Raw genomic sequence first — 24,612 nt, 5'->3', positions numbered from 1 at the left:
ACTTTAAAGAAGATGCGCTGCCGCCATCCATCCCGAACATGGGATCGCCGGCACTTTGCAGAACAATTTTTCAAAATTAGCCAAAGCATCTCGCCGACGCCGTCGTTTCTTAGCCATCGCAGACAAGATGTTACCGGGCTTGGGAACTGGGGGATCGGCAGCTGGGAGCTGGGGACGGGGGGCTGAGGCCTTGGGAAGTGCCAAGTGGGAGGTGGAAAGTGGCCGGTGGGTGGGGCAACCAATCGAGCACGTCGAAAACTAATTTCTCTTGATTACGCGACGTCTGGCAGGCAGAAGGCAGCGCATCCAAATTGGCTTGCCACTACCTATTCAACGGCTGGCTCTTCAGCCGTTCGTCTTGCACTTCAGTTTTGGAAAAATACACTCTTGCAAAAAATATAAATCAAATAAATAAAATAATATAAAATAAAGCTGGAAAAAAGCCTTATCTGTTGGACAACTTTATTGAAATTGTTGTAACGTTGGGAAATTGAAAAATTTATTTTTGAAGAATTATGTTTATCAACCAAAAAATGGGAAGATGGGAGAGTCATTGTGCCATACCATTTAATTTCATCATAACAAAATCAGAACAAAATCAATAATTTAAGTTACTGTTAAGTTATGAATTACGCAAAAATGGGATAAAATGTATTACAAATATATTAATTCTCTGAAATTGAAATAAGTTTAAAATAGGAAAACAGGGTCTTAAAAAAACGTGTTACTAATAATATAGGAAAAAATGTAATTATTTGTTATACATTTTTTCTTAGAAGTTCAAAAGCCCTCAAAAAGTTCTCAAACTTGAATTATAAATTCAGTATGTTTAAAAATAACTTCATTCGAAATGTTGATACCCGGAGAGGGGGTTTCCTCAGGCATCAATCCTCGGCGGCTGCTTACTATGTAGTGTCACTTGTGGCCGAGGGCAGACACGCGTCTCCCACTTAGCGACTGTCGCCGAGCCCTGGCAGCACTTTAAATGTATTACTGAGTTCCCATCTCTCAGCTGGGAAATATGAAAAACCATCTCCACCGCCCTGCCCTGCGTGGATTTTCATCTTCGAGTGGCTGTCAAAATAATTAAATGGAATGGCCCCGGGACAAAGTGCAGCCAAACGATAGCTCGCATCTCATCTAATCAAAGTCTTTGACTTGACTAATGTTGCATTTAGTTTTCGAGGAGCTGGGACTGGTGCTTCGGCGGAGTGCGGAAATGCCAGTTAAATAGGCGTAAAAAACGAGGGAGTTCTGGGGGAGATGTAGGAACTTTTTATGACTTCGCCTTGATTAATGGAGAGTTACGTGATTTCTGGCATAGTTGGGCGATTAACTCTGGCCCTGGCCTCTGGGATGCGGGAACTTTGGTCTCCTCTCACTATACAGTTTTGTTGCCCCCTCCCTCGAGGTCTAATGAACTTTAAAGAGTCCATAATGTGGGTGGGCAAGGGCTTTTAATAATAGTTATGCAGATGATGAGCACATGACAAAGTTGAGCAGGCAGGGACTTAATTGAAAATTCCAAGCCCTCATTGCGGGAAAATGCTGTGATTTCGGAGCTGGGCGACCTAATGATTTAATGAAAAGTCTGAATGACTTCGGAGTTTGGATGACTTCGGAGTGTGTCTCAGAGTATCTTTGGAAGATTCAACCAAATTATTGAAGTAAGGGTGACAACTTTTCCCAACAAGCCTATCAATTGCATCTGACCACAATTTCCAATTATATATTTCTGACCGCACGAGTGAAACACAAACTAAACTGCAAACTTTTTTCGTTTTTCAGGTATGTTGTACAACACTCGGATAGACTCTGACCCCTGGCCCCAGGACCTGGCCTATCTGTCTGGCCTCTTGGGGTTGCCCGGGGCTTTGGCCCACAACGCCCACCTGCAGTGCCAATATTTACACACACTCAGGGCACAACAACACGACACACCACCGAAATAGACAAACAGAACGAGACGAGCAGTGATGCGACATGGTCCACCCCGGATGGGTCGACCTCCGACCTGCCCTTCTGCTTTTGGCCAGCTGTTAAGCTGTGCGTTAAATTGCTAAAAGCCTTTTCGGGGCTTAAACTAAAAGCTCCCCGTTTTTTTTGGGGGACTTCCCCGCTTTTTTCACCTCGCTCTGTGGCTATTAATCAACTAAACGTTGCAACTATTTGAAAACGGTCAGCACAGACGCACACGTCCGCACACAAACAGTCTGGCCAAAGTTGAGTGTAATCAAAATTTAGACCGGCCAAGCTCGTTTAAGCCGAAAATAGAAACACCAACGAACAGCAGAATGTCAACTGAATTTTTCATGCTTCCCGGAAAAAGAACGAGTGCAAAAGGGTTGCGGGAAAAAGGAGCAACCCAGCCAAAGCTCGTCGCACATGTTCATCAATCAAAGCTGTAGCCTGTTGTTTTTATGACCCACGCCCAGGCGCTGCCCTTTTGACCCGCTCGAAATATGCAAATATTGTGGAATATTTTTTATTCCGCCGCTTTTTTGGGGAACTGGATCTTTAGCAGGGGATGCGATAGACAGGGATTTGCCAGCGATTTGTTTTCATAGTTTGCCAACTGTGCGAAAAAACCAACAGAGACTGGGCATGTCCGTTGAGATCGGGCCCAACAAAGGCCGCTTGTTAGCCCCCCGCCACTTCCTGGGCCTCCGCCCCTGTTGATTTTAATGCTCCGCCGCGCTTTTGTGTCATTGTCACCGCACTCTAATTGCGCCAACCGTCAGCACACCTCCATCGGCGACCCCGTTCCCGCGCCACTCCAAGTCCCCCGGCAAAAAGTGTTGAAAAGCACTTGAGTATCCGAATAGTTCTCTTTTTTCAGTGGACAAAAGGCGAACAATGCACTCGTAATTGTATGCGGTTAGTGTGCGTTAGTTGCCATTGTGCTGCCCGCGCTTTGTTTCTTGCCAGTGCCCCTGGAGGCCCACCCTTTTCTCGCAGTGTGAGGATATGTGAGAGGTTTATCGGCTATCAAATCGCTTTAATGGCTTTCGGGGCATGGTGGAGTCCCACTCTTATCGAACTGGATGCCAAGAATGTAATTTAACTTGGTTAATCTCTGGCCACGTTTAAACTAGACTCTCTTATAGAAAGCCCTAATTACTTTAGGTAAATCCGAAAATTAAAAATATTTCTTAAGCCAGCAACTCCCAGGCAAAACCCCTTGCAAAGCTTAATCCCATCCAATCTCTGGCGTATAAATACCATATGCTCCCGCCTCCAGCCGCCTCTTGGCATCTTTTTGCTCTTATCCCAAAGTTTTCCTCTGTTTTTGCCCCCGCTTTTCCGAGTTTTCCGGGCACCACCACACCCGTAATCCCCTACAAATGTGCCTTATCTTTGTGTTCGGGCTGTGCCGCAACTACGACGTGCAGAGGGGCACCAAAATATAAGCCATGCGGCTCATCAGAACGCCCGGCTACAATAGACAACAGCCAAGAAGAGCACGGGCCCTGAATGAGGAATTATGAAAAACACACATAATTCATAATTCGTTTTTAATAACACAGAAGCGAGGGGAATCACTTCGACGCACACGTGCAGAGCCCCGGAAAACACTTGGAAAACTCGAGGTGGCAGGGAGAATCCAGGTACTGGTAGAGTCGCCTTGAATCCCTTATCTTGGGAGTGCTTTCTTTTTCGGGTGACAAAGTTTCCCCATTCCGCCGGTTGACTCTCCGGCTTTCCCCGGCTAGACGCATTTGTCATCTTATTCAGACGGCGTCGGTTGTTGTGTATTTCTGATTGCATTTTTTCCGTTTCGCCGTACTTTGCATATGTTTTGCCGATTTCTCCGGCGTCAGTGCGTGTTTATGGCACCGGGGAATTGTTTATGGGACCCGGACTGGCCGCAGCAGCATAAACTTTGTTTACGAGGAACACCCAGAATGCAGTTCCGCCTGGCGAAGGGATTAATCCCCAGCATAATCGAGTGAACGACTTCCTGAAGTCGCCAGGAAGTCCGAGCTGCGGCCTGGCCACCCCGCAGATGCGTATAAGCCCCGTAATCTTTCAATATCGTTAACTTCACAATGGGTCGCCCTGAAAGTGCTGCACTTTCGCCCGCCCCTCGCCGGCGATTGGGCACTTTATGGATCGCCCAATCCCCCTCGATATTTGTAGTACACATAGTACTGAATGTATCGTAATCAATTTGGTAAACATCTGTCGATGACGAAGCCTCAGCACGCGTCTCCGCCGCCGAGCGATGCACATTATCCCGCTCTGAAATGCACACGTCGCCGATTCCCAGATGTGGCCGGATTCCGGGCACCCAGGCTTCCGTTTTCGATTTTCCTTCTTTTCAGGGGTTGATGACAAAACGTACGCCGCACATTTTTCGATAGTTCCCCGTCTTCCCCATCTCTTTGAAGATTCCCAGCCTCCTCTGGCAGTCCTCAGCGTGTCCCATTAACACTTCGCCTAACTACGTAGTTCCCTCCTGTTCCTCTGGAAATCAGGGGTGGTTTTCGAAACCCGAACTAATAGTATACCTTTCGGTTAGCAGAGCATTTCGGTTCTAGGTAAACATGTTTAACGACCCTTCCTGTTATGAAATGCTTAATGAGGCCCGACATGTGTGAGCGCGGGGGAAGCAGTCCCGGCAATAACTCGCTGCCAGTGAAAATTTTCAATTAGTTGAATTTATGGGACAGTTCCGTAAAATTATTCCTTGGGCTGGCGTATATGACTTGGATAATTTCCAAATATTTTTACCTTTTCTCTGCCCTGGCTCGTTAATTAGAAAGAATTGCTTATGGTGGCGCGAGTTTTGGTGACGGCGGCCAGCAATTTGTAAAAATGTCTAGGTCGGTGAATTTAATTACTGATATCTGAAGTTATTTATATCACTGGGCACAACTGTCGCGGGAGTATTTTAAATTATTATAAATACCAGGAAAATATTGGAAAGGTTGTTGGTAATTGTATAGAATGTGGATTATAATAGTTAAGAAATCAGCATTAATTTAGAAGAGTTGAAAATAATCTGGCTTTTCTAAATGGGGATAGAGTAAAGTAAAGTTTATTATATTTCTTCAAGGCTCAGAATAATAAATCAATTATCCCTGTGAGAAATTTTAATTAGCAAAGTTTTAAGCAACATTTTTTTTATGTTTACTAAACTTAAACTGAATGAAGTATACATCAAATCGAAGCTGCTGAAAAAAGTATATGCTTGCGAATTTGTAGAGCTGGTAATTGAGACATACAATTTAGATGTATTTGTAGATTTTTCTTACAGAAGGCGCAGGGGTTCTTTTCAATATGTTTGCCCTATCATATCGGGATTACATCTCTGTGAGAGTTTCAATTACCAATCCCAGGGCCTCCCCATCGATATCGGCTTGCACACTTCGATCCCATTTGCCTGGCCATAAATCCAGCAACACGCGCCTGCAACCAAATCGCATTCATCCGATCTTTCCGAGGCCCAAATTCGGAATGTCCCGGGTCACGTGGCGCACGAAATGAAATGCAACGATGAGGCATGAAAAATTGCACCATTCGGGGAATATCCAAAACAGCAGGCAGGCCGCTGGGTCGGGATCTGGGGTGCCCAGTCATCAGCCGGAAAGGTTTCTGCCTCAGCTGCCCCATTCCCAAGGGCCGAAAGTTTTAATTGAAACTGTGCAAAAATCATAAATGAGCAGGAGCGGGCGCGCTGCAAACTGCAAACTGTCAGATGCGACTGTCAGAACTGTTTGTCAGTATCTGCACCTCCGACCGACGCATATATATCAGCCGGATAATTGCCCGGTCCCGGCCTAATGAATAATGTTGCATTCTGACACTTTGGCAGCATTTTCAATTAATTGGGGCCTGCAGGCCGTCCGCTGCAATGCAATGCGATGCGATGCTATTTGTCATGCGTCACTCAAATGGCTTTGGCCCAGTTTCCTGGCCAACGAGACGCTTGTTCATCTCGGAACGTCTTCATTCATCGCTGATTTATGGCCTATTAAATTGCATTTGGCCCTGCGGCTTTCGGCTGCCCATTTGTCAGCTCGAATCTCGGGATTCCCACGGAGCCAATGTGGCCAATTCAATGTCACGTTAACCGAGGGCCTTTAAAAATTCAGCCATCGACCGAGGCAACTTCTGCAACATTTCCTGCGGGTGCTAAAAACATAGGCCAAAAGCCGCAACATTGTTGGCCTGGCTCGTAGCTCGTCGGTTTTTGTTGATGTTTCTGTTGCCCACGCAACCGCAATGGAAACATAAGGCCTTCGATTCTGTCTGGGCCCAAGCGAGTTTTCTGTTTTCTGTTTGCTTTGGGCCTTTCGCCTTTCCCCAGCGCCAAACTGCGATATTTATGCGCCCTGCCATTGCATAAAGTAATTTGCATTTCGCGTTAATTTTACATGCAAATAAATGTCGTATTTAAATGCAATTAAAAATGTTTACTCCGCTGCATTCCGCCCGGCGATCCGCAAAAGGCAGTACGTGTGGAAAGGTTCTTTCCCGCCATCGACATGCCTTCACATAAAGTTGCCAGGGCTCCTGGGACTTTCCCCCTGAAAGGAGACCACGTGCAGCCATTAAAATGGGCTGCTTCTTAATTTATGAAGCCGCATAATGGAAAATCAACTCACCAGGACCAGCAATTCGCGGTTTTCAGGAGTTGTAAAGCGGACATGTTGAACAGGGTTGCAATGAGTTAATTGTCTAAAATTCTATAAATACTAGTGAAAAATTGGCAAGGAATAACCCTTTAAAGATTTTTTTCGACCTCTTTGTACCTAATTTTAATGGTTTATTAGCAACAGCTTTCTTCTCTGACTCACTGCCCCAACTGAATCACAAAAAGCATCTGCGTGAGTCAGGTTCCCCGATCGGATTTCAACTCTTGATGACAAACTCCTTTGCTTCTTGTTGGCCAACCTTTCCAGCGAAATCGGTGCAACAAATATTTATTTAGCAAATTTCCTTATCGAAATGAAATGCCATTAAAGCTCAAAGGATTTCGGTGGCCAAAAGCACCGCACCAGGGCGACAACAACTTGTTGCTTTATGTAGTGGATGCCATTGTTGCTGTTGGCAGCATGTGTGAAGCGACGGCACTCGAGCGATTTTCGTCGCTCAGCAAACAAATTTCGTTGTCGAAATACGTGAAATTTTTTCCAGCCACTTCACAAATTTGCCGCTTGTTGTGCGCAGCTTTGTTGTCGAGTGTGTGTCGGCGTCGCTACACTGGGCTACGTAGGTGGCATTGTCAGCCGTCAGCTCTTTGCCACCGGAGGCCCGAGTATCCGACCACTTGACATTTGGGCAAATTAGTTGCGCCTTGATTTTCGATGCCCGGCTTCGGTTACTCAATTGGATTTTTGACTCGGTCCCATGCCCATGTCCATGCCACTGGGAAAGTGCGGGGGAGTTGGCTGGGAATATGTCAATTTGCTGGGCACTTGGTCGGAAAATGCTACCCTCAATCACTCAGAAAAAATATGAAAATCAAGAATAAATATTATCGAATTTAGTATTTTCAAAATAGGAAAGCTGGGAAAATATTTAGAGTTTTATAAAACATATTTTGTAATACTTATAATGTTCGAATAATTCCAGTTGCAATTCTGAAGTTTTGTAAAATATTTTTTTTAAGTGCTGCCCGAATCGATACGGTTTGGTAACCACCTGCATAATCCATGTTTTGACACGCTCCATCGGTGCTTTCGTGGCTTGTTTACACTCCCAATCCGCAGTGTCCACTTCGATCCCGGTTCAATTAACATGTTTTCTCGCTTTATGGCCGGCGGAAAGAAATGCGAAACTGGCAGCGTTTAGCCAGCACTTAACCCGTCGCCGAGACCTCGTCCAAATGGCCGCCGCTCCCCATAACACTTAAAGTCACATCTCGAAGTCGCAATCCCGACTCCGGACTCCGGCTGGAAGCCCTGCCCAGACCACTTTGTGGGACATTTAGTGCAGAATGCGAGCAGGCAAGTTATGGGAGCCATCAATATTGCGGTGGCGAGTTGGAGTGCCGGGGAAATCAGTGTAAATATTAATTTTTAAACGGGGCGGCCAGTCGTTGGGTGGCGGCAAAATACTCGTAGCAAAACCGAACACCTAAGGCCATTAAGAAAACTACTGGGTTGTTGCCCTCTCTCTGCCTATAATAAGGGAAAGGGAGCTACTCAGTTGTTTTAGGAAAACACGAAAGCCACTTTAATTTTATATTTTAAAAAATTTAAAGGTTACAATGAAGAAGTTATATTTATTTTCATATAAAAATATGAGATTTAGGTCTTAAAAGAAATGTATTTTTATACTTAAAAATTCTTTATCATTTAGGTTTTTCTTTTAGGTTTTGCACGTAAATGACACTTTTTAGTTTAAATTTGGTAAAAAGGTTTTCAAATTCGGCAAACGGAATGCCCTGTTAATTAGGGAGTCCACTCCCGTTTCAGCAGCAAATTGATGGGCTCTTGACATATTGGGTAAATTTATACAAATTAAATTATTAAGGAGGAGCCAGCGGCTCCCCTGCTGTCCCAGTTGGCCGCCGGTTGTCAGGCTGTCAGCATTTGCTGGCTGCCCTTGGTATGCGGCTTGTCACTGCCAGATCGCTTGGTGCGGCTGGATTCAGTTCAGTTCGGCTTGGTTCTGTTGGGTTTCCCCCAAGCTCGGAACTCTGCAGCATTGTTGCTGCTACTGCTGTTTTTATTCCGCTTTTTTGCCCCTTTTGGGGGAGCGAATTCTGCGGGCCGCAGCCACCAAAACTTATTTTTACTCGCATGATGCTGCAGGAGGGTTCGGGCTCGGGCTCTGGATTTGGGATTGTGTTCCAGAATAGGGGGACTCATCCCACGAGAGTCCGTGTCAAACATGTTTAACAGAGGACTACCGCAACAACAACAATGCATCCGACAGCGATAACAATAACAAACAAAATGAAACCAGTTTGGCTGCCCTGCTGCTGTTGTGACAATCAGAATAAAAATAATAATACCCAGCACAAACATGGCTATCCCCGAAAAAAGAAGGCACTGAAAATGTTTGCAACTGTCACTGGAACAACGCAAAAAGTTTCCGAGTTCTGTTTTCGTTCCGGGTTTATTTTTCTACGGACTTGAAAAAAGAATATCCAGCGATTGGGTTGATAAAATAATGGTTTATTCCTATGCCATGCCGGTCTGCGGTTTATGCATGCATTTAAAGATTATAAAAATGGTTTAGGAATTCAGTTGCGATATGGCTTTTAGATATGGAAAGAGCTATGGAGATGCGGATTTCTTATCTGTTGGCCCTATAAATAATCTTTAATCAGCCTTGAAAGAAGTATTGGCTGACAGTAATGATCCCATTTTTTCGTGGCTTTCATCATGTGTACAAACAGATATGATTGTTTTTTGACATGAAATCAACCCCCCGATAATAAGTCCTTTGCCATACAAGTTCCCCCATTTGCCTGAGCAATTTGCGCACTTTTATGACACTAAACGTCACTAATTTGACACGAAGTGTCAGCGCAGCTAATGCGAATGTGGAATGTGTCAGAAAAACGCATAACCAGCGAGCTTTTCGGTAGCTTTCTGTCCCATTAGTGGTAAAAAATGATAGGGGAACATCGTTGGGGCTTGCAAATGTGTGTATGCTGAACGTAACGAGGCGAAATTAGGAGGAAAAACAAGACTGGCAATTGCTTCTTAGTTGGTCCCTCAGTGACCGTCCGTATAAGGAGTGGAGTCGGCATACCGAGAAGCGAGTCCAAATAAGGTCAAAATTGCGAATATGATTTCTGCAGAAGCGAGGCTGAGGCCCTTTCCCCTGGCCTCCTGCCTGCGTCTTGCCCTAATCCTAATTTATGCGCAAGTAATGATGAGGACTGGCTGTCTTTCGGCGGAGAGAGTGTGCGACTCTTTCTTCCGCCGACGAGATTAAGTGGCTTTCAGTTTCGCCAAGCTGCAGTCGGCCAGCTGCCGCTGTGCATTCTGAGTTATCCGGACAATGGGGTTGTCAACCGGCGAATGTCTGGAAGTCAGCCTGGCATTGACTTTGGGTCAGCTCAAAGTCGGCAAGGGGCTTAGGTTCGAGGCGTTCGTAATGAATTGTAAACGCAGACACGTGTGACGCTACTTCGGCTGAGGGGATTAGCAATCTCGCAAAGGAAGGGCTCTGCTTTGATGGATCGAAAGTTCCTCAAGGATCCACCCCTCTGCGGTCATGACTGGGCCACTTCCCGTCTTGCTTGGCTAGTCCACACAGAAAACAATTTAACTATACTTTATAGTTGGTAGTTAGTTATAGTAGTACTATAGTTTTTACTTTCTTCAATGTGTGATTCACATTTTTTGTAAAAACACCTAGGTAGGCAGTAAGTATCTATGTATCTTCCTAGTTGTATCTGTAGATTTCTTCCTGTGCACAACTTGTTTTCCCATTTATGGCGAATGTGCCGCTGACCAAATGCTGGCAACGTGTTCCACTTCACGGTTCTGTTGTTTTAAATTTGTCATGAAAATATTTTGATTGTTGCGCATTCATGCAGCCCCCTCGCAGCCCTCACCTCTTCGTTTGGATTCCCCGACGAGTAGTTCACACACCCCCGCAGCATTTGTTGGCTGTAGATCCGCTGCCTCGCCAGATGACTCCACATGCCCACGAGTTCCACATACGTTTTCCAAATTAGATTCTGCGGTTTCCGAATGGCTTTCTTTCTGTCCGCCCGACTGTGCTGCTGCCCACCAGGGGGCGCCACGCCGGATCGCAATCAATTGCCACCGGGGGAGTCCCCTTCGTTTGTTTATTTGCTCGCTGTTTTGCTTTTCTTGCGTTGCCCGTCTATTTCCGTGCTGATTTCCAATCTTGTTTACTCTTGCCACGCCAAATGATATTTGCCGGAGTCACTAATTAATTAGAAGAACCTGTAGCTCAATAAGCCGACGTCTTGACTTCTTTTTAATCGCAAACTTGGCATGCAGGCCAGGCAGAAAACTCCGCAGACGGAGCCAGCGAGTCGTAATCCAATTTAAAAAACCATCTCCGTCAGACGCTTCCTTTGACTGCCACATAAATCAATGGGACGCGCGCTTAAAATTCATATCTTGTCAGAATGTAAGTTGTATTTTAAGCTTTTTATCGGGCCCCAAAAGGCGGCTGCAATGCGCCTCGCATTACTCATGCCCCAGCAGTTCGCAGCCGAGGAAGCAAAGGCGTCGGTTATGAATGGATAAACGCCGCTCCGGCGGTGCAGTGGTGCGGTGGGGCGGTGGTGCGTGGGTGAAAGGGGAAACTGAGACGGCAAAAGGTAAGGCACAAGTCAAAATATTGGGCCAACTGAGGGGCGCAACCGAGACGGCTGTTCTCACTTTAAAGGTTTCGGTTAGGGTGACTCACAACCGAGCTATAGGCTTTTGAATAGTGAAGTATGATATTATATGAAATTATTTTAAAAGATAATGTTATAACAGAAACCCAATAAAATATTATATAAGTGTCCCCAATAGGTCTTACTTTTCATCTCATATTATTTATTATCATCCAAGCCAGCAATTTTATTTCCGCAATTATTTATTTTCATTAGCATTGGCTCACCCTGCCAAGTCCCCTAGTAAGACACCATAATTTTTGTGGCCAAATCTTTTGGCCATTTAGGCCGCTTCACAACTCAATCGCCACGGCCACGTGTTGCATGTGCAACACGAAATGGCCGTAAATATTATTTATGTGCGTTAATGCCAAGCACCATATTCGGATCGGGCTTAAAGAGAGGCTAACATGTGTCCAGAGTGCCGGCAACACGAGCTACTTAAGCGGGTCTCGTATATCCGCGGCTTTATGGCTTAAGTGCGTTATAATTCAAACCCCAATGCCCGGCCACCTGTTCGTCGGACATTTGAGTCGTTGTCACGTCCCCGTCACTCCACTCCGCCATAAATATTGGCCACTATGCTGCGACATGTATCATCGTTTCGCTGCTCCGATGATGAGCTCTCGTTTCGGGAAATTCATCGCATTTTCAGCTCTGGCGACTTATTGCCTTTTCTGGCTGGCCAGTATTGCACTATCCCAAGTTGATGGCCCGAAGACTACGATCTCTCTTGCTAATTCCTTACAAGCACGCAGCTAATGAACCCCAGGCTGTGGCACGATCCGAGCAATATAGTTTATTTATAGCTCAGAACTGCGTCGTCGGTGCAGCTGAATTATGGGCAACCTTATATTGCAACACTGGACTACTAGAGTAGAGTTCAGAGTAGAGTTAAAAAAAGTACAGCAATTAAGGTTATTAAAAACAATTTATTGGGGGACTATATGCAGTCCGCTAATTTTTTAGCAATTTACAACCAAGATTTCTTTTAATATGACTTAAATAAAAGTTTTAATTGATGCAAATAATATTAATTTGTGATCCTCATTTTAATTTTAAGCTTAAATATAACGGTATATTTTTAATCAAAATTAGCTTGGAATCGAATGATTAGAATATGTATAAAACAAGGCAATGCACAGGTGTTATCACCACAAATGTGACTATTTTTTTCAACAATTCTTTAGTTTATTTTTGAGGTTAAAAATACCTTGAATGTTTGCTGACTAGTGTAATCCCACTGCACGGTAGCTGGCAACTTGTTGCCAATGGCGGCGCCAAGCAACATTCTGTTGAATTCACGACTGCGATGTCGCCACGAAGTCTGCGATTTTAATCTTTTGCTCTGGCCAGCCTATCCCCGCTTACTATACAAATAGTGCGATGTCGTGTGTTAGGTTGGAGTTGGAGGCAGAGTGTTGTCAACGCTTGTGTACCGCCTTTGGCCTGCTGCCATTTGCAAGAGATGGAATCTGGCATCTTTATAGTACGGGCTGCAGACTCATTTGGCCTTTATTGGAGGCGATAAGGGAATGGCAGCATTAATGTTTGAGAAAATACTCCTCAGAATTTCTTAATTTGTAATTGGATTCTTAAACTTATCTAGCCCAAAGGTATCAACTGTCAATTTAATTCCAGCTGTCTCTTGAGAAAGGCTACTGGCAAAGTAAGATACAAGCAATCTGGTACAGTCAGCTTTGTTTATTAAACAGCAGTAATATTTCATCATTCTGCACGAGAGCATTAAAACATTATTTATTGATAAGTTAAAGGTAACTTTCCCTGTTTCCTGCAGCTCGCGGGCAACTTAATGCTGGCAATTTAATGGGTAATTTCCCTCCACTCCCCATTTCTCGTCCCATCTGGCAGTGACTTTCCATTTTAAGTCGCCCATTCGGGGCTCACTTAGAGCACATTGTTGCAGCGTTTATCATATTAATGCGGGAGACTGCCGTTGTTGGCCGGGCTCTTAACAACTTAATAATTTATTTGTCTCCCCGCGGAACATGTGTCACGGCCACGTCAGTAGCTCCCGAGAAGAGGGCTCTTAAATTATTTACACGATTTGCATGCGTGGCCACTTTAAAGAGGTTGCGTCTGTGGAGCATAAACATGTCATATTATTATTATTTTTACCGTCTGATAAAAGTTTCGCCCGCCGTAGTGCTGCGTCGTGAAAAAGTGAAGAGGAAAAATGTTTTGAAAAGGACGTGGAGCAGCAGGAGCGGGCAGCTTATCAATGCAAAACAGACGCTCGGCTCCGGTTCGTCCACTTCATATTCAAAATTACGCCCCCTTTCGAGCCCCAGCCCACTTCCATTTCCATCTGCATTGTGCACGAAGCGTTGAAGCAACCCTTGAGGGATTAAATTTCAACAGTTCGCCGCCGCGTTGCGCATTCTTGGCCAGCACTTTGCCCCCGCCCCCGGAAAATCCCTTTTCCCGCACTATCAACCTCCGCCAGCTTTTCTCTCGCCGACTTCTCGACGCTTAGCCATCTGTCTGTTCAGTCTGTTTTCGGCAATGGAAAATGGGCAGCGCTTAAACGGGCTGGGGGCATTCGGCTAATGAATGTAATCGTCATAAGCTGCCCTTTTCGCTGCGGAAGAGCCAACTCATTACAAGGGCCTGTCTACAAAACATTTCCTTGTAATTGGGCTGATTTCGGGGTTGTACTGAAGGCGAACGCATTAAATCAGTTCCCGGGAGCTGTCTATCAAATTGGTTGTTTATGCGCGAAACGGGTGTGCTCGGGATTATTAATATTCTGGAGGGCTTATTTGAAAAGAATTTGAAGAGATTTCGCAGACCAAAAATACTGCTGCAAGTTGGAACATACCTTGTCTAAGCTCTTTTCTTTGAGCAAGAAAGCTCTCAAACTGGAAATACACCCTTACAACAAGCTAGAATTAAATAAGCCTTGAATATATAGGAGTTTCTTTCCTCCGACACGACTAACTTTATCTAGCCGTGATAAAACCGGGAAAGCGAAGCCAAACTCTGTTTTCCCGCCTGGTTTTCCCTACCTGCAGCTATTTTGATTTGATAAGCAAACAAGGGCGACAAACAGTGGCAGCGATGCACAAAAAGCTGGGCAAATAGAATAAAATAATCAGAAAACAAGCGCAGAAAGTGGTAATGAGTATACGCCGTGTCTGACAAAGGCGCAAAAGGGGAAACAGAACGGGGACGTCGTTGCCGGTTTTTCTGTTTTGTCTGGGAAAGTGAAAAGCATGTAAATGCCCAGGGCGGTTATTATGAGGGACCCATCCCCGAACCCTCTCCAGTTGCCATATTCTGGAGCCCGTCTGGCGGACACTTGAGCCAGCCAGCTCCTCGACATCCAGCTGGACAATAACTGTGCGAGGGTTTCATGCCAAAGTGTCCTGCGGGCGGGAAAGGCATAGAAAGCAGGGGCGGTCCGGAAAAAGGGGGGAAATTCCAAGCGGGAATGGCATTTCAAACAAAGATCCAGATCCCGGGGAGGGTCGAATGCTAATGAATTGAAATGGCTGGCGGCGCGCGGGGGCGTATGAGCAATTTAATTGCCGAGCAAATTGCGCGCTGATGAAAATTGAATTGTTCATTGGGTGGCGTGGCGTGTCATGTCACTGTCAAGTGCAAATGTTTCCGATGCCGCAACATCAACATTGTCTCCCGAAAAACATTCAACAAATGAGGTTTGCAAATGCCGGCGAATGGAAATGGAAAAGCTTGCGTGCTATTTATTATTATTCGCCTACAATTGGGCTTCGCATTGTGCAAATGATTTTTCAAGCGATTTATTTGCGGTCTGTCCTGGTGGCTTTTTTAATGAATTTTCCCCCACGGAAAGCTCTTCAGTGTGACGTGTAACTATGGGAAAGAAATGATACGACCGTCGCAAGCTGTCACCGCGGGCGTGACTAAAAGTTGCCATAAAAGAAACCGTAGCCGAAGCCGTAAACTTTTATTACGGCTCACTGCATTCCGGCGCTGTTTTTCATTTTAATTTTCGCGCTGATGTCATTGTCCTCGGGAATAATTTTTTGTGTTGCCTTCGGACTATTTGCAGACGGAGCTCTCGCACAATCTGCAACAATTGTCGGAGAAGGCACGTTCCACGACCGAGTTCATCCAGCGCCTCAAGGGCATGAGCGACAAAGTTACGGTAAGTGAGCGCCCGGCGACCAAAACCGGCGATCCATCTAAAATCCTACTCGTCCTCCGCCCACAGGAATCCTGCATGGAGTTCGAGCGCCTCGTCCACGCCCAGTGCGAGGCCCTGATCCAGGCCATCCACGACAGGCGCGAGTACCTGCTGGAGGCGATTCGCATGGACAAGGACACCAAGATCAGGATACTGAAGGTGGGTTTCTGCCTCCAAAAATATAGTTAACAGTTCTTTTGTTAATTAAAATAAATAGTAACAATAGAAATTAATAATTTGTTGCATAAAAACACATTCTAAGTGTGTCATAATTCAATGAATTTCATATTTTTACTAGCAAATGTCTTTAGATTTCTGTATAAAAAATTTTAGTATTATTAAATGAGTCAAACAAAATAAATCTTTTTATTGTTATTATTAAAATCGTGTAATTTTGTTATTCGCAGGATCAACAGTCGAACTGCACTGGTAAATTGCAGCAGACCACTGGATTGATTCAGTTCTGCATCGAAGCTCTGAAGGAGACTGACAGCGCCGCCTTTCTGCAGGTGGGTTTACTTGTTTCATTTTAATTTCTTGTTAATAAAAATCCAAACTGTGTATTAGGTGGGTTCCATGCTTATCAATCGGGTGACCAACACGGACATGACCTGGCACCAGGAGGTCACCAACGCGGCCCCTCGGGTGTCGCCCATCGTAGACTTGACCCTCGACGATGCTGCTTTGTCACGTGCCATAGATAACTTGAACTTTATCCAGATGAAAGGTAAGTGAAATTAAAAATGTAAGATTATTTGCTGCTAATTGCTGCCCAAGTGCTTAGATATAAGCACCATTAGATCTCATCGAGTATTTAAGTGTGGAACAATTGAGCTCCAAATTTAATGTCTATATTGTCGTATTCTAACCACCGGTGAATTATTGGGCCCAACTGTATGTGCTAAGCAAACCCACCTCATAAACATTGTCACTAATTACGCACGAGCACACACACCCTCCCACTGGCCCAGAGGTGTGACTTAGGGCCACCCTGCAAACATAAGCATAAACATAAACAAAAACAGGGCCCACACTCGACTTGCCCTCGAAACAACAGCGGCGAGAGCCCTTCCATCGAGGGCCGTTGAGGAGTTGGGACCGAAGGGCTTCGAAAATAGTTGGGGAACTCCCAGGAGAAGGGCTCTCAAAATTAGAACCGTCGAAGTGCTGGGAAAAACCGAGTGCAGAGAGGCACCTCTCGTGTGTGGAGTTGACAAATTTCGAGCTAGGAGCCCCAGAAATAGATTGCCGACAATTAAAGTGAAAGTGTTGAAATCGGATAGTGCACATTTGTCCGCCACACACAGCCACCGGGATAGCCATTAAAATAGATTATAAACTGTATGCATCTGATTTGTCTAACATTTTGTGCTTTTCTTGCCTCTTCCCTTCGTCTTGAATGTGCCGCTTGCTCTCATTTAAATGAACACACCGAAAAACCGAACAAAAACCATCTAAAGCCGTCAAAGATGGAGATGAAAGATGTCCGGCAGGTGAGCAACAACTAAATCACTCGAATGCAAAATACGAAATGAAAAATCAATACACAATTTAAGTTTTCGCACACAAGACGGCAACGCATAATGTTTAATTCCTCAATTTTCGTTCTGTTTTTGGGAAAAACTGATTTTTGGTGCTTTTGGTCTATCACACACACACACACACACACACACTGACTCATTCTCACACACATCCCCGCCTGCTCACCCACACACCGACCTGGCTCGTCGGCCATTTTGTTTTCATGGATTTTGGCCATTGCTTTCTGGCTTTGTTTTCCGTTCTTTTCCGTTTGACGGGCTCACGCCTACGCATAATAATTTTCCATTTTCATTTAAGCCACTAGCTGGGAGTAAAAAATAAGCGGAGTTCCCGGAAACGCGTCCAAATATTTTCGCTTCCACTTCCGCTTCCTGGCGAATGTCAAAAAATGCCTTGCCGCAGCCTGTCAAGCCGCGGGGGCGGTTTCGTGGCGGTGGGCGTGGTCAGCGATGTTATTTCAAGTGACATAATTTTTTACGCCACTTTTTCCCCACTCGCCCCGTTGACTGTCGCTTTTCATTTGCTTCCCCTGTCCCTCCATCTTCATTATTTCATGCTTAAGCTTTTATTTCGCATTTTTCGTTTTATATGGTTATTATTTTTATTTATTACGTACCTTAGCCTTTTTCTGGTGTTTTTGCTCGCAATTGACCCTCTTCAAGCCGGCTGCTTAGGCTTATCCCCTACACTTTTAGCCTGATTGCCGGGCCACCTTGATTTCAACTTTTTACTTTGTACCCGCTCTTTGTTTCGGTGACATTTGACAGCTTTTGGCGCCTTTTTAATTCGATGCCGGCCCAAGGGAGCGGAAATGCCGAAACAGAGGCAGAAGTGTCGTCATTTTTATGTTTATTTTGTGGCATAATTTTAGGCGCTTCACTTTGCCCCGCCATTTGTGTTGTGTCATGAATTTTTATTACGAGGCGTTGGTTTTATGCCCGGATTTAACGACTCGTAGGCGTGGCGCCCCTCCGGGCAATTAATAAAAAATGAAACTCCGGCGAATGGCAGAATCTCACGGTTGACAGATTCGCTTCGGCCCTTTAGGGGATCAATTGGTTGTCCTCGGGCTTTTATCTTGCGAAACTATTTTATTGGTTGTGGTGTTTGTCTAAGTTATACTGATAATTTGGCTTACTTTTACTTAACAACCTGGTTTTCCAAGTACTAACTTTTATTTTGGGTATATTCCGTTGCTCTTGCTTTTACTGCAGAATAGACTACAAGAACTATTTTACTTTTCCCACAGCACCCATGACACCAACTATACTGCCATCGGATTGTTCGGCCGAAAATAATTCGGTAACCGTTGCGTGGCAACCACCAAATCATTCATTTGTCGAGGGTTATGTCCTGGAACTGGATGATGGCAGCGGTGGGGAGTTTAGGGTGAGTATCTTATTAAGGAACATAAACGATAGGGAGAGTCACGCAAGTCACAAGGGTTTTCGTTTAAGTGTCACTTCAGGTGCACAAAAGTATGCAGTGAATAAATGATATATATTAAAAAACGTTTGTATTTTAAAGATATTGTTGCATACTTCTAGATGTTCACAATAATTTTTAAAGGTGATTTCAAAACTCCCTATTAATAAGTTAAATAAACGTGTTCAGTAAACAATCTGTGACAATGAATTATTTTCCCACTTTGTGAAGTTGAATAACCCACCTTCCAATGCTCAATAAAGCATTGTGTGAACGAGTTAAGCGAAACGAATGCCAAAACAGCTAATGAATGGCCGGCTCCAACTGCTGATTGGCTGACTGAATAGCTGTCATCTTCCAATTTATTAACCCAGAACTTTAATTTGATTGCCCCCCTCGCAGGAAGTCTACTGCGGCAAGGAAACAATTTGCACCGTGGACGGCCTGCACTTCAACTCGATGTACAATGCCCGGGTGAAGGCCTTCAATTCCGCCGGAGAGGGTGAATACTCGGAGCTGATTGGACTCCAGACTGCCGAAGGTGAGTCCCGCTTTTCACATTTTCACATTTCCACCTCTGCTGCTCTACTACTAGCTTTTTCAATTAAGCTCCTCCTGGCTGGCTGGCCTGCTGGGTGCAATGCTTGCTTGTGAGCTACTTTTCCAACTGTTTTATAATTTAATCCTTTTCGGTCATGCGGCACCACCCACTTTCCACTCCCGATTCCGCCTCCGTCTCCTGGTTTCCCGTTCGTGCTTTGCATGTCAAACAGCCATTGACCCCTTTTACGCCTGCCGGGCAGGAAAAACCTGAATGGAAGTGGTATTGGGAGGGGCTGAGGCAAGGGGATACATCCAAGCCCGGTGGGAGGATGTCTTCTGCAATCCAATTCTCACTTGATTGATGCATGTGCCACCTGACAGCAGCTCCTGCTTCGCCAGGAAGCGAACCCCAGCTCCAGACCACCGCAGAACCAAACGCCGCGTAAAGCTATTTAATTTATTAAATTCGCAGAACGCTCTAGGAAGCAGTTTACTGGCCGTCGCTTTATTAGTTGGTCGCCATTAATTTGCAACTTTTAATTGATTATTTCTCGGCGCCGGCGAGTTGTCTTCGCGGGGTTCACAGGCGATTAAAGCGGACCTCCTGACCCCCAAAACAGAAACAGAAACCGATGCCAAGCCGATCCCTGTGCAAACTGCCCTTTTATAAAGTGTTTACACCGAGCGCGTGTCCCTAAGTAATTAACGGAAAACCCAGTTAACAGTTTATGGCTCGTGACGTTTGCGGGCGGTCTTCGCTAATGGTCTTCCCTGACACCTCAAAGACACAAGAAAATGTCTTAGAAGACGCTGATCTAGGGGAAGAAAAGGGTATAAGTGGCTTCAATTACTTAGGGCAACTAATTAAGGGTCGCTTAGTGGAAAAAGCTAGATAGCTACAAACAGAATATTACAAAATATAGACCATTATCTTGCCAGGACTACTGCAAAATACAGACTTTAATATACTTCTTTCGAGCAGAGGAGGACCAGGACTAGACACCATTGCAAATCCATTTTAATAGACTCTTAATCCCAACTTCAGACGCAATCATTTGGCAAACATTTTAGCCCCGTCTCCCTCTCGGCCATCCAATTAAGAAACTGGGAACGGTTTATAACAACTAATTAAATGCCGGCATCCGGGGCTCTCGGTTTATAGTGCGTGCCTCAGATGCCTCATAGTTTTAATCGCAAAGTCATATCCCCGACATAAACAAAACAATGGCCGGCCGGAGTCCTCCTGGCCCAGATGCTTGCTTTGTGGCCCGTTTGGCCACACAATTGCCTTTGGTGGCCAATAAAACAGGCAACGTCATCATCGTCAGCAGACCGAGAAGTGGAGTTGTGTGTAAGGCGGGTCCCAGCTGATTCCAGACTAGCCTTGGCCACTTAATGCGGCCACAACAATAAAAAAGGAAATTTAATAAAGCACTCGACTCGACGCCACTCGTTGCCTACTTTGCGGCGCATAACAGCATGAACTGCAAGGCAACGACTCGGACTCGCCTCCGACTCCGGATCGCACTGGCCACTTGAGCTTTGACAATGGGGAAAATTGCAACCAGTCTGACTTTGTTTTTCTTTCCACTTTGCACTTCTCCTGCACTAAGAAAAAGCAACCTTCTCAATTACCAAAATAATAAAAGGGTGATAGGATGCCATTGGTTAAGGCGCTTATAATCAGTTGCCATTGCAGAGTTGCAGTCTAAAAGATCAAAATGAAAATAGATTGAGAAAACATTTGCTTTCAAGGAGAATAAATTGTTTAATATATATGACATAGTTCAGTTAGTAATATTATATACAGAGACTTGTAAATAGACCTCGGATTATATGTAGAATCACTTTATAGACCTCGAAAGCCTGATCCTTGACTAGTTAACAATTTGGTATATGAAACCTTAATTATAAATAAAGTTTTACCTTATATACATAGGGCTTTTAACCAAATTTTCAATGCTTTACATATAGTTTAAGAACAAATAAACTTATCCTGGTTGTTTTAAAAAAGTGTCTGTCATGCCTATATATTTCTACCTATAGTATAAATATTTAATGATGTTTGTAGACTAATCCCCATATTATTTCAAAGTGTACTCACCCGATATATTCTCGCCTGTTCCATTGCAGTGGCCTGGTTCACGTTTGATCCCGTTCTGAGCGGCGGCGCCGGCTCCGGCTTAATCTTCAGCAAAAACAACGCCACCGTGAGCGTCGAGGGCTGGGAGCACCGGGTGGCCCTCGGCTCCGTGGGCTTCTCCCGCGGCGTCCACTACTGGGAGTTCACCATCGACAACTATACGGCGGACACGGACCCGGCCTTCGGAGTGGCCCGCATCGACGTGGCCCGGAATAAAATGCTCGGTGAGTGCTCAACTCGTTCACCTTTCAGTGGGTTACTGGTCGCATTGGCAATTCAATTAAAAATGCAGAGCAGGCGCAGGGATAGAAAGTTTGATCGAAAAGTTGGGGGAACAACCAGAAGTGGAAAATGTGCACAACAAATGGATTCTGGCGTTGACAAAAGATCCAATACGTATGCGGAAAGTTCACAGCTAATAGACAAGGATTCCGGGGGGAGCTCGGCTCTGGTTGGGGACTTAAAACTTTGCCATTTTGCCGCCTCGCAATGCGAAGCCAATAAAATCGAGTGCCAAGTAGGGGGGCGTATCGAAAACTTTTGCCATTTCTTGTTGCATGTGCGTGGAGCGGAACCCTGGGAGTGCCGAGGACGAAGGATGGGGACTGCGTCTGGGTCTGAGACAAACACAAACACAAACAGAGGATCCGGCGGAGGCGCCTTGAAGTATGCCTTGGCAAATTGATTGAAAATGTGCGTGGTCGGAGAGTGGGCGGAGTCGGGCGCCTTGGACTGCAGACAAAAGTAATTAAAAGTGCGGCACTTAAACTTTTGTCAAATGCAAAAGTTTGTTTGCGGCAGCGCATCTCGCCCTTTTTATTTTCAAGGCACCGCCGTGTATCCTTTTCACTTACACAATTCATTCCCCAAGCTGCTCACGCGCCATTTAACACGTGCCCGCCGGCATCGGGGTCGCCGCTTTTGGAAAACTCAAGTTTTCGAATTAAATTTTCATATGCAAAGGCGCTGGCGTAACTCCGGAGCAGGTGGTGCCCCCAGCGACTGACATTGACACTAACAGTTGCAGTTTGCCAAGTTGTTTTACGACTCTCATGCGTTCTATATACCGCCCTCGCCCTGCTCCTGGCGCTCCTGATCCCGATGCTCCTGCGTTTGTCAGTTATAATTCCGCAGGACCAGGGCGACAGACAGGAAACTGACAGGCCATGGATAGTGCGGGTCGGGGGAGTTATCTTGCCGGGCGGAGTTTAAAGTTCACAACTTTAAGCCAAAGTTGAGTTGGGGACGTCAGCCAAACGAAGAGCAAAGACTAGTTGGGGCACTGGAATTACCTGCGAATTCGGCTAAAGCGATTTTAGGGGCTTGAGGGGGGCAAAAAAGAGTAGTCCTTATTTTTCCTCCAATTATACAGAATAAAATGTTTTTTCAGTCATTAAGATCTTCTCTTTGTTTGATATACAGGATGTAGGTCATATATTAACCCACAACCATCACTATAAATCATAAACAACAATACAAATAATAGAAAAACTTAAAAGTTAACTAAAATATATTTATTAGAATGTATTATATTTAAACCTTGGTAATTTAATGACTTTTTCTATTGACCATTGCGACTATTAGGTTGGCACATTTTTTTAATAGCAATTATATAGCAGATGTGATTTAAACTAATATATAATTTTTTACTATCCTCCCCAGGCAAGGACGAGAAGTCATTCGCCATGTACATCGACCGCCAGCGATCCTGGTTCCAGCACAACTCAGTACACGAGCGGCGGGTGGAGGGCGGCATCACCACCGGCAGCACCATTGGCGTCCTCCTCGACCTGGAGAGGCACACTCTGAGCTTCCTGGTCAACGAGATGCCGCAGGGATCGGTGGCTTTCCGGGACCTCTACGGAGTCTTCTATCCGGCAGTGAGCATCAACAGGGGCGTCACCCTCACCATGCACACGGCCATGGACGCGCCCAAAATGGATTACTTCTAGGGAAGATCGGGGCGCGACGGCAGTAGCAAATTGTGTACATAGAGCTTGGCATTTGACAGTTATCGGTGTCTATATAGCATTACCTTAATACGAACAGTTTACTCAGACAGCTTACATATATATATCGTGTGTGTACGTGTAGTTTCGGGCAAGGTTCAGCGACATATCTCCATTTAATCGTATCTCTATTCGTAGTTCTAGGCACTGTTTGTAAAACGCTGCGCCGGTTCGGAGAGGAATTATTACAAATAATTGAAAGCATTTAAAGGTAACTCGATGTAAAATACAATAACAAAGCTCTGAATGTTTTTCAAAACACATATAAGCCAAAAATCAAGCACCGTGCAAAGAAAAAGTTAAATCGCGAACACCAAAAAAACAAATCTAATTTAAACGCAAGCGAATGAAAAACTAAGGTAAAATCCAATTAGCAATTAGTGTAGCTAAAAATCTGCATCTGTATGTCGTCACACGTACGTGTGTTAAGGTTAATGTTTGTGGCTAAAAAACGCATTTGATTGAGGCTAAAACGAAATCAAAATCAACGTGTTGGGGTAGTTTTTTATTTTAAAGACTGAAACAAAATGTTTTCATAAGTACGATAGGAAAAACACAGGAAGGGCCTGCTTTAAATGGGCGAACACAATCGCAGCACCCTCATCAGAATATTTTCCAAACTTACCCAAGCGTAGAATCTTTCAATATTCAAAAGCACTGCAAAATCCGCATAAATTAAATGTCCCCTAACACGGAAACCGAGCTAAAGTCAGGAGGTTCGCTTATAAAATCCCATATGCATCAGAATATTAATATTTAATGTACCATTAAGTTCCCTGTAAATATTAATGTATTTTTTACTAAACATTCGGCTATTCTACTTTTTTTCTATTTAAGGTGTAATACATGCAATTAAATTCCAATGCATGTACGGACTATTTATACTTTTCAACTTAAGCCTATCTACAGCGAAAAAAACAATTAAAGTTAATTACCAGTACTATGCATGTTTAAATATTTATAATAGTAATAATATTAAAATCCAAACAAACCGAAGAGCAAAAAGTGTAATTGCATGGGCAGCTACAGGCACACATTTAAATGAGTTTATTAAACAAGAAAAACGGAAACAGAATAAATATGAAAAAAGGCATAATAAAATTAAAGCGCGTTGTTTTTCTATTGCACATTCTTTTGGGCATCAGTTAAAAGTTATATATTTTTTAAGGATTAACGTTTATCAATCTGCAGAGTGCTGCAAGCCGGGTAATTTTCACATTTTTTAATCACCGTTTAGTGGAGCTTCTTCGCCCAGAAACTTCACTTTCACAGCTTTCCACGCTTTTTATCTGGCGACGCATTAGTGGAAAAGCCTCGCGAAAGCCGGAGTTCATTGTGCCAATTTCTGTGCGGATTCCTGTGTTTGTTCTGCAGTTTAGTTGTTTGTTGTTTAGTTGTTCGTTGTTTTTTGTTTTGCTGGGGACAGCATTTG

At 44.6% G+C, this 24,612-nt stretch overlaps 1 protein-coding gene across 2 annotated transcripts in view; it reads left to right on the top strand.

Moving 5' to 3' along the window:
- Window positions 1–24,286, top strand: part of LOC108033843 (E3 ubiquitin-protein ligase TRIM9) — a 76,692-nt gene extending 52,406 nt beyond the window's left edge. Inside the window, exons 2-10 of one of the 2 annotated variants that reach the window (XM_017108470.3) lie at window positions 15,384–15,479; window positions 15,546–15,677; window positions 15,926–16,027; window positions 16,086–16,245; window positions 16,979–17,011; window positions 18,310–18,449; window positions 18,888–19,026; window positions 21,162–21,395; window positions 22,834–24,286. In XM_017108470.3, the coding sequence (XP_016963959.1) occupies window positions 15,384–15,479; window positions 15,546–15,677; window positions 15,926–16,027; window positions 16,086–16,245; window positions 16,979–17,011; window positions 18,310–18,449; window positions 18,888–19,026; window positions 21,162–21,395; window positions 22,834–23,123 (1,326 nt within the window). In that variant the 3' untranslated portion in view covers window positions 23,124–24,286. The remainder of the gene's footprint in view (window positions 1–15,383; window positions 15,480–15,545; window positions 15,678–15,925; window positions 16,028–16,085; window positions 16,246–16,978; window positions 17,012–18,309; window positions 18,450–18,887; window positions 19,027–21,161; window positions 21,396–22,833) is intronic. The other variant, XM_017108471.3, reaches the window with a different exon arrangement.
- Window positions 24,287–24,612: the final 326 nt, after the last annotated feature.

This window comes from Drosophila biarmipes, chromosome 2L, assembly GCF_025231255.1.
Source record: "Drosophila biarmipes strain raj3 chromosome 2L, RU_DBia_V1.1, whole genome shotgun sequence".
Taxonomy (NCBI): domain Eukaryota; kingdom Metazoa; phylum Arthropoda; class Insecta; order Diptera; family Drosophilidae; genus Drosophila; species Drosophila biarmipes.
The sequence above is the reverse complement of the archived record's forward strand: the minus strand, read 5'-3'. Positions and strand labels throughout refer to the sequence as shown.